This window comes from Tenrec ecaudatus, chromosome 4 (genome assembly GCF_050624435.1).
Source record: "Tenrec ecaudatus isolate mTenEca1 chromosome 4, mTenEca1.hap1, whole genome shotgun sequence".
Lineage (NCBI taxonomy): Eukaryota > Metazoa > Chordata > Mammalia > Afrosoricida > Tenrecidae > Tenrec > Tenrec ecaudatus.
This window is the reverse complement of record NC_134533.1, coordinates 177,239,417-177,249,513: the sequence shown is the minus strand read 5'-3', so window position 1 is coordinate 177,249,513 and position 10,097 is coordinate 177,239,417. Positions and strand designations below refer to the sequence as shown.

Genomic DNA, 10,097 nt, shown 5'->3' with positions numbered 1-10,097 from the left:
CCCAAGATGCACCACCGGACTTACAGAAGCTCATGGTTGATCAATTCATACGCGAGCTCCCCTGCCACCCTGAGATGATCGTGACTGAAAAGGAGCATTGTTCTACACCGGAAGAGGAGGCTACATGGAAGGGAAAGGTCTCCCAGAAGAAATCCGAGAAGCAAACACTTATGGCTCGGGAGTACATTAAGCGTAAAATAAGTTACCATCACTTAGGTTCTTTGCGTAGTGGTTATAAGTTGGACCACCAACTACAAGGCCAGGAGTTCAAAACCATCCACCGCTCTGCGGGAGAAAGGTGCGGCGTTCTCCCATAAGCAGCTCCAGTCGGGGAACCCTGTGGGGGCTGTTCTACTCTCTCCTGGAAGGCCACGGTGAGTTAGAATCTAATTGATGGCAATAGTTGTTCTGAGTTAGCCTCACGGGCTATCTAGTAAGTTTCACCAAACGCAGAAAAGAAATCAAGTAAGAATCAGAAAAGCAGTAGCCCAGTAGATTGAACCAGGCGATCTCCTAGCCCTTTCAAGTTCATGTGAATGAAACTGTTTATTCACACCCATGGCAGCCAAGTGGATTCGACTCACAGCCATGAGACAGACAGGACCGGGCAGAGATGCTTCCCAGTGTTTCCCAGTTGAACATCTTGATGAGCACGTAGCTACATCTTTCTCCTGAGGGGCACCTGCTCTCCCTTAAGCAGAGATATAATTTTTTAAAACAATTATTTTGCCACGAATTAGGTGGGAAGTAGAGATACAATTAAAACCAGCCCATATCATCTAATATAATTTAATTCCGCTCAAGAGTAGAAAGAGGAACACTCTCAATTGAGTACGAATTTTAGTTCACCAAAAAGGCAACTTGATTCTTCCAAAATAAAAATCAGATACACCTAGAAAGCTTACACTCCACATTGGCTGATCATCCTGGGAGTGACCTCCACCCGACTGGAGGTGGTGGGGGGGACCCCCAAGACTGCTGGGAAACCACCCCAGGTATACACAACTCTCCCTACGTTCTGTCCACTCCTGCTCTGCAGTGACTGTCATATTAGCAGGGGGGGTCTTTGCGGCCGGTGTGGGGCCACAGTCTGTCGCCATCACCCATAGTGCGGCCATGGCGTCTGGCGGGGTGGCCTCACGGAAAAGTGGGTGTAGGTCACAGACGTGCTGATGACCGGCTGGTCCACCAGCTCCACTGTGCACTGCTCATGCCTGGCCCCGCTGCAGGGCGCCCGCTCCAGCTCCAGCACAGTGATTGTGTTCGGGGCCGAGACGGTCAGGATGTGCTTTGGTACAAACAAGGTCTTCTGTGGGCCCCGCGCCGGCCAGTAGCGGCCCAGGTTAAAGCCATTAATCCACACTTGACCCTGGGGAGAGAAAGAGAAATCATCAGCTGGTGGGGTCACTCAGCCAGGTGGCCGCCATGCAGGCCTGCGAGCAGTATCCATCACATACACGTTTGGGAGCCAGGGTGTGATGGGGGAATAACACAGCGTTCCCCCAAAGACCAAGCCCTGCCTCAGAACCCCTGGTGTTTGGTCCCTCTGACTGGTTTTGTCAGCCACAGGCCTTGGTATTGGACATGACATGGCAGTTGTGCCAAGTTTCTGAATGTCCTGGTGCCCTAACAGCTCCGTTGTAGTTAACACCACGCCCACCAGCCCTCCCCGCCCCAACCACTACCAGAACGAGGTGGGAACTCCACACCTGCTTCCAGAGCCATGGCGAGCCTACCAGCTGCAGGGCTCTTCCCATGAGCCGGACAACGGGCTTCCCACCGCCAAGTGGAGGTGGGAGAGACCCTCCCGCAGAGAAGGGACAGCGCTTGGTGGCCTGTCTGCTTGGCCTCCCCAAATATGCTCGGGCAGCTCAGAGGCTCAGACTCGCCAATGGGTCATATTCTATTACACAGGGAAGGAGGGGAAGACGGGAGTGTGAGCAGAGGACAGAAGGGAAGAAAGAGAAATCGTGAGAAAGGAAGGGGCAAAATGACTGCCTACAGTACTTTGAATAGACTGGGGATGGCTCAGAAGACATCTAGCGGAGAGCTCTCATCTGCTGATCCCTGATCCCTACTGAGCCCTGGTCCCTGTCATAATGCGGTTGAGCTGCTGGCCCTGGCAGCTGCAGTTGCCTACTCTGGGGACTTTACACTCTCCACGTGTCCCCTTTAGTCTAGCCCTGCTCTGGGCTTCCGGCCTGAGTTCCAAAATGCCTGCTGTGGGCAGGCTCCTTAAGTTCTCCCGGGCTCCATTGGGCAGACTGGTGCCTGGGAACAGTGGCACCAGAAGGAAGCAGTACCCGCCAAGTGGCCCTGGGTGAGGGAGTCAGGGTGCCCCTTCCACTAGTCCAAGTGAGGAGGCCCTGTGATCAGAAACCGCAGACTGTGGGAGTCAGTCATTTAGAAAAAGGATGACAGTTTCACGCTTCTCAAGATTAATTTACTCTTGTTTTGACCATGGGATGCGCCACCGCGGCTCTTCCTAAAAGGGATCTGCGATGACGGCCTCACCAGGTTCTTATCAGTTTGCAATCTCTGGTGCCTTGTTTTTGCAGCCATAGCCACCAGCTGCACCCTACCTCTGTGGTCGAGGAGGGAGATGGGCTTCAAAGGCACCTCCGTGGAGGGCCGTGTGAGCAGCACCGGAGGAAGGGCGTGCACCGAGGGCACACTCGGTCCCTTCTCATACCTAAAAGTCTCTGCCACCAGCATCTGACACACCGTCCTTGGTGTTGCACCATGCAGGAGATCACCTTGGCACACTGGGGACAGTTTCCCTGTCCCCCTTTCTCTAGAGGGTTTGATATTTGAGCGGGTCCAAAGCAAGGTCTAATGGAGGCAGCAACGGTCGCCCTTGGTCCCTGAGGTCAGATGCCAGGACTGAGAGCACCACTAGGTTTCTGCTCCTCCCTGATCACTTCCACTCACAACCAGCTTCTTCTCCTAAGTGCCAGCTCTGCTGACCAGCCAGGCAGCGGCTCCGCAGAGACAGCCATCCCCGAAGCCCTCTCTGGGAGCTCTCCAAAGTGCATGTCACGGTAGCAGCTCACCTTGCTCTCAAAGGCCCCCTTGTCCACTTGGGCCAGCGTTCAGGAGGCTGCTGCTCGACCTCCGCCTCTCCTGTCTCTGATTCTCATCCCGAACTCCTTCCAGGTTCAGGCCCAGTTCCTAACCAGAAGGTGTCCTCGTGGCTCTGGTTCCCAGACGGAACTGTGACTACAGATCCCTCTCCAGGGCACAGAGCCTTGCCTGGATCTGTCTTCTTATCCAGCTTATTTTCCTCTTTACCTAGATTTTGGTCTTTCTGGCCCAGTTCCCCTTCAGTGAGTGGCTGAGTGGACAGGGACACGCCTGCCTTTCCCAGGAACTAGAAGCCCCTACAAGACCCCACGGCATGGATTCTCCTGTGTGACCACTAACTGGCTCAGAGCCTGGCACACAGGGGGCTCGGAAAAGACCGTCTAATGAATAATTAACTGCCGCCTTCAAGTATGTTTACATACTAACCTAAAACTTTCTCGACAACCCCCCGCAAAAAAACACAAAAAACAAACACCACACAAACCCAGAAATAAATTACAAATTAAAAAAAAAAACCAGACAGACGTTTGACCGCTTTGAGCAAAGCCAGCCCCACTATGAGATATGAAGTCCCTCACTGACCCATAGCCCTGCACGGGACAGACCGGAGACACAGTGTGGGAATTGCGCCCGACCTGATCCCACCACTCCCAGACAAAGCACTGGGGGAGTGCAGCGGAACAGCAAGGGAATGGAGTGGCAAGGTCCCCAGGGAATGCTGAAAGCGGACTTTGGGGCCAGGGCGTGGTGCCCCAACAGACTGGACTGGAGAACACTCCTAAAGGCCAACAAGCGATCCTTGAACTAACTACAAGCTTTTCTTTCTTGATGTATTTTGTTTTTTTCTCTGTCAGTGGTTTGTTGTTATTGTTTTGTTGTATACTGTTGCTTGGTTTTGCTCTGTCTTGTTTTTGTGCATGTTATTATCTCCACAGGTCTGTCTAAATAAGATAGGCTGGATGAACTAAAAAAAGAAAGAAAAAACAGCAACCTTGGGTCTATGTTCACACATAACAAAGCAGACCGGAACTGGGTCCACACTGTCCCTTCAGTTCAGGCACAGGACCCACTGCTCCCACAGCAAGCTCTCCAAGCTGACCCCTCACCACCTCCCTCTGGCGGGCTGTCTGCTGGCCCCTGGAGAAGGCATGAAGTGCTGGCAGAATCAGATGGAATACCCTAGCACAGTGGTTCTCACCTTCCTAATGCCTCCACCCTTTAACACAGTTCTTCATGTGGTGGTGACCCCTAACCATAAAATTATTTTCATTGCTTCTTTATCACTGTCATTTTGCAACTGTGATGAATTGGGCAACCCCTGTAAAAGCGCCATTTGAACCCCAACAGGGTTGAGACCCACAGGTTGAGAACCGCTGCCCAAGCATGTTAAGTTCCTTAATCTTTGCCCGCAGTTTTGGTGATTTAAAATTCACATGACATATAGTCGCTTTTAAAAAGGTTTATCTACATCATCACAAGCAGTTCTAGGGCACACTCCCGCCTCCCAAATTCATTATTTGCTCCCCAATTCCCCTCCAAACCCCACCCCTTCCCACTGCATCATTCCAGCTCCCCGCAAGGGGTGGTAGACATCCCATACACTGGGAAATAAGCAGATAACAGAGACCCAATAAAGTAAAAAAGTGACTCTCCTCAGAAAGAGTGAGTGAGAAAGAGAGAATGTAAAAGCTAGCTGATATAGAGCACCAGATAACTACTACATGCTCCCACAAATAACCCACATGTCATACACTTTCTGGCCAGCCCCATATGCCCCTTCCCTGCCTCCCCCATGGTAAGTGCCACTCTCCATAGAGAGTCCATGGGAAGTGCGCTGTGTCACTCTTTACATGGGGTAGGTGTGTTATGAGTGTGCTTTTTTTTTAACATTTTATTAGGGACTCATACAACTCTTATCACAATCCATACATACATCAATTGTATAAAGCACATCTGTACATTCTTTGCCCTCATCATTTTCAAAGCATTTGCTCTCCACTTAAGCCCTTTGCATCAGGTCCTCTTTTTTTCCCCCTCCCTCCCCAGTGCCCCCTCCCTCATGAGCCCTTGATAATTTATAAATTATTATTTTGTCATATCTTGCCCTATCCGGCGTCTCCCTTCACCCCCCTTTTCTGTTGTCCGTCCCCCAGGGAGGAAGTCACATGTAGATCCTTGTAATCGGTTCCCTCTTTCCAACCCACTTACCCTCTACCCTCCCAGTATCGCCCCTCATACCCCTGGTCCTGAAGGTATCATCCACCCTGGATTCCCTGTGCCTCCAGCTCCTATCTGTACCAGTGTACATCCTCTGCTCTATCCAGACTTGCAAGGTAGAATTCGGATCATGATATTGGGGGGGGGGCGGGGAGGAAGCATTTAGGAACTAGAGGAAAGCTGTATTCTTCATCGGTGCTACATCACACCCTGATTGACTCATCTCCTCCTCTAGACCCCTCTGTGAGTGGATCTCTAGTGGCCGACAAATGGGTTTTGGGTCTCCACTCTGCACTTCCCCCTTCATTCACTATGGTAAAAAAAATTTTTTTGATGATGCCTTATACCTGATTCCTTCGATACCACGTGATCTCACAGGCTGGTGTGCTTCTTCCATGTGGGCTTTGTTGCTTCTGAGCTAGATGGCCGCTTGTTCACCTTCAAGCCTTTAAGACCCCAGACACTATCTCTTTTGATAACCGGGCAGCATCAGCTTTCTTCACCACATTTGCTTGTTCACCCGCTTTGGCTTCAGCAGTTGTGTCGGAAGGGTGAGCATCATAGAATGCCAATTTAATAGAAGAAAGTATTCATGCATTGAGGGAGTGCTTGAGTAGAGGCCCAAGGTCCTTCCGCCACCTTAATACTAAGCCTATAAATATAGGCACATAGATCTATTTCCCCATCCTCATATATATATTTGCATGTACATGTCTTTGTCTAGACCTCTATAAATGACCTTTGCCTCCTAGGTCTTTCTTCTATTTCCCTTGACTTTCCTCCTGCCCTACTATCATGCTCCCTCCCCACCTGGGTTACAGCTATACCTCTTTGTTACATTATCTTACCCTTGGTCATTCCCTACCAGGCCTGCCACTTCCCACTCACCACCAATTTGGATCCTATGTTGTTCCCTTGTCCCTGGGTTTATTAACACCACTTCCTTACCCCCCACCACCCCCTATCCCAAGTCCCCCCACAACTGTCTGTCCTGTTGTTTTTCCTCCAGATAGTTCATCCAGCCTGTCCTATTCAGACAGACCTGTGGAGACACTAACATGCACGAAAACAAGACAGAGGAAAACAAAGCAACAGTATACAACCAGACAACAAAACAACAAAAACAAACCACTGACAAAGAACAAAACACTTCACAAGAGAAAAGCTTGTAGTTAGTTCAGGGATCGTTTGCTGGCCCTTAGGAGTGTTTTCCAGTCCAGTCTGTTGGGGCACCACGCCCTGGCCCCAAAGTCCGCTTTCAGCATTCCCTGGGGACCTTGCCACTCCATTCCCTTGCTGTTCCGCTGCACTGCCCCAGTGCTTTGTCTGGGTGTGGTGGGATCCGGTCAGGCGCAATTCCCGAGTGTGGGTTTATGTACAGTGATTGTTGCTGTTTCTGTCAAATGGATCCCCGGATCACGGAAATCCATGCCCTTCAGAACACAGGACTGCCCAGCCCTGGGCTGTCCTCAACGCGGGTTGTGGATGGGACCGATGGGGTCTGTGGGATTTCACCGGCTGAGTTTCCAGAAGGAGGCTGTCAGGCCTTTCTTCCTAGAAGCTCCACTGAAACTTGCTCGGCAACTCGACTTGCAGACTGGTTTCCCAGAGTGCTGATCCAGGCTGATACCCGTTTGCTTCCAATCACCTCTTTCCGGCCACTGACGGCCGCATCTCTTCTTGTCGTTCCTTCCTTTAGCTGAAAAAGTATTGCTTGTGGCCCATTGTGAGATTTTGGCCCCCATGTGGATACGGCGTCATCACCCAAATAACGCTCGGGCATGTGGTCATCAGGCCGGGCACCTGTCCTGTTACTCTTTTCCCCAAGCCAGCATTCTCTTAGCTTTGCCTCGGTTAATCCTGCAGCTCCTCCTGCTGTCCCTTCTGCAGGACATTTCCCGCCGCCGCCTCTGCTCTTATTTCCATGTTACTTGCAGGTGAGCCCACAAGGACTCACGGGACCCCAAGTGTGACAGCTGCCCAGGGCTTGCTTGGCCGTAATCTCACTGGATGAAGGTTGTCAGCTTTTCCTTCCGTTGGGTGAATTAGAACCGCTAACCTTTGGGTTCACCGTCAAAGGTAAACAGTTTTCCATCACCTTGGGATCTCTGCTTGTAGACTCACAAACCGTTTGTCCAGACTGCTTTTTTTCCCAGGCATTAAAAAAGGCACACGGCATGTGGTTTCGGTGCCTCTCTCAACCAGAGGAGTGCAGTGCAGGAAGTTCCGAAGAACAGGTCAGAGGCACTGGGCTGCCGAGCAGAACTTTCTGCAATGATGACCACGCTCGCTGCCGCCCGTCGCATGTGTCTGGGGAGTGTTTTGTCACGTGGCTGATGTGAAAGAGAAATGGCATTTTCACTTTTAATTCCTTGTAATTCCCTACCTGTGGCCAGCGGCTACCATCTGGGGCCATGCGGCTACGGGTGAGACGTAGACCATAGAGCCATCACCAGGCCACAATCTCTCCCCTTCTCTCCATGCTGACAGCCAGTCACCTAGATCACGTCCTAATCAGAGCCGTCTTCGACCACCACAGCCTCCTCCCGGGCCTCCCCACTTCCTCTGCTAACCTTCAAACCCAGCCCCACAAGGCAACCACAGCTGATGAAGCTACATTCCTTACCAGCACCCGCGGTCCGCGCTTTGGGTTCCTCTGGCCCTGTCTCCACCATTCTCCCCTTGCTCACAGGGCTCCCCGGGGGCTTCTGTCTCTCCCTCACACCCCAGGTTTGCGCTCACGCATCAGCTACTCTGTGTCGGAGCCCTGGTGGCACAGTGGGTACGTGCTGGGCTGCTAACCTCAGGAAAACGAGGGCTTTCTTCTCCTTATGGGGCCCACAGGGGCAGTGCTACCCTGTCCAATAGCGCCCCAACGAATTGGCCTCGACTCGATGACACTGGAGAGTGTGTGAGTGACAGCTGAAGACTCAGCTCTGCCCTCCTCAGGGAAGACGGTCCTGCCCACTGTCCTGCCATCTGCTTCAATCACTTCCAGCCGTTTGCAATTGAGATCGTTGGTCTGATTGCTGGTTTCCTCAGTTGTTCTAACTATAATTCAGGTCCTTTGCGGGGAAGAGTTTTGTCCACTGTATTCGAGGCTAGCTTCTCGGCAGTCTGAAGCAGAGTGGGATTCACTATGCAGTCAACAGCTGTCAGGAGATCATACCAGAAAAGAAACCAAACCAGCGGCCTTGCCAATCGCTCAATTCCAAATCGTGGTGACCCCAGGCGTGTCAGAGCAGGACTGCGGCCCACTGGGTTTTCAATGGCCGGGAACTTTCAGAAGCAGCTCCGAGATGCCTCTGGGATTTGACCTGCCATTCTCTTTGTTAGTGGCCAAGCACTTGATGGCTCATACTGTTCAGGGACTCCCTTGGTGGATAATAAAAAACCCAAACCCAACTCATTGCCAGCAAGCTGATTTGGACTCATGGCGATTCCGCAGCACTGACCCTAGGTTCCCAAAGCTGTGACCTTTGGAAAGAGTGCCTGCCACTTCTTTCTCCGACGGAGTGGCCGCAGCACACTGGGTACAGTGTGCTAAACCTACTGGGCCAGCCCTTTCTGCTCCCCAAAACGAGTCGGGGCACTGCCGTGATGGGGCAAAAATTCATTGGTGCAACTTTCCTGGCCTTTTCCCCACCTCTGCCATTCTCAATTTTCTGAAAACTTCCTCCTCATTATAGCCCCTGTGACTTCCTGTGTCCCTTCAGGAAGTCCATCAAGAAGATTCCTCTGGAGTCCCATAAAAAGTCACCAGAGCAAATGTACAAATGTGCTTGACACAATGGATGTATAGATGGATAGTGATAAGAGTTATACCAGCCCCAATAAAGTGATTAACAAAACAAAAGTTGCCAGATGACCTCTGAGATGACCTCTCGACCCTGAATTAAACTGACCCAGCAGAGTTTCCCAGAAGTCACTGTTTGGATTGAATCTTTTTTATTTTTTTTGGAAGGCACCTTAGGGAGATTCCGACAAGGGTATTGCTGAGAGAACTTGTTTGCAGCATGCATCCGCTGGTCACAACGACGTGTTTCAGCAGGTTTGCTTTGGTAGAGATAAGCGTGTGCAAGTATGAACCTGCATCCTGCTAGCAATGTTCTTCCGTCCCTTCCTATGTGTTGATACTTCTGAGAAGTGGAGTCACTGAAGAGGTGACACGCAGCCTGATGGAAAGACTGCTTCGTGCTCTGCTTCTCCAAAGGGGTTCTAGTCTTGGTCCAAAGCTCTCTGCACTGGCCGCCAGCATCCTCTCATGGCAGAAGCCAGCGAGATCCAACCCGACTCTGCTCTTGCCTGGGGAGTGTGAGAGAGCACGGCTCACTGGAAGAAAGACGTGCTTTCCCTCCTGGACGACCGACAGTGAAAAGTCACTTTAAGAGAAGACAACCTTCAAAAGTCTCGTTTAAAATATATGGTGAAACTGGGGCACTGGGAGAGGCCCAGTGGCTCTGGGGCCTCACCTGGCAGGCAGTCCCAGCTCCACCCGTTTTCCAGATGAAGTTGACCTCCTCGGACTATGACTTGACCCTGGCAGACCGAGTTAGAAATCACAGTTCGAATCAATGTTGCTCCCCTGGTTTGGTGATGTCATATTCTGTGCAATCCATGGGAACCTTCGACCGGAACAAAACACTGCCCAGTCCCGCGCCACCTCCAGGGCACTGGCAAGCTTGAGGCCATTGTTTCAGCTACTGTGAGACACAGCTGGTTCAATCAACGTTAGTTTCCTGGAAATGCCTGACCTACTTCTTTTGTTGATCAGACAGATTTCCGTGTCTGTCTGG

The 10,097-nt window shown here is 51.4% G+C and overlaps 1 protein-coding gene across 1 annotated transcript in view; it reads right to left on the bottom strand.

The window, feature by feature from the left end:
* Positions 1–773: 773 nt before the first annotated feature.
* Positions 774–10,097, bottom strand: part of GLB1 (galactosidase beta 1) — a 98,386-nt gene continuing 89,062 nt past the window's right edge. Inside the window, exon 16 of the mRNA XM_075547091.1 lies at positions 774–1,369. Coding sequence (XP_075403206.1) covers positions 1,100–1,369 — 270 coding nt within the window. The 3' untranslated portion in view covers positions 774–1,099. The remainder of the gene's footprint in view (positions 1,370–10,097) is intronic.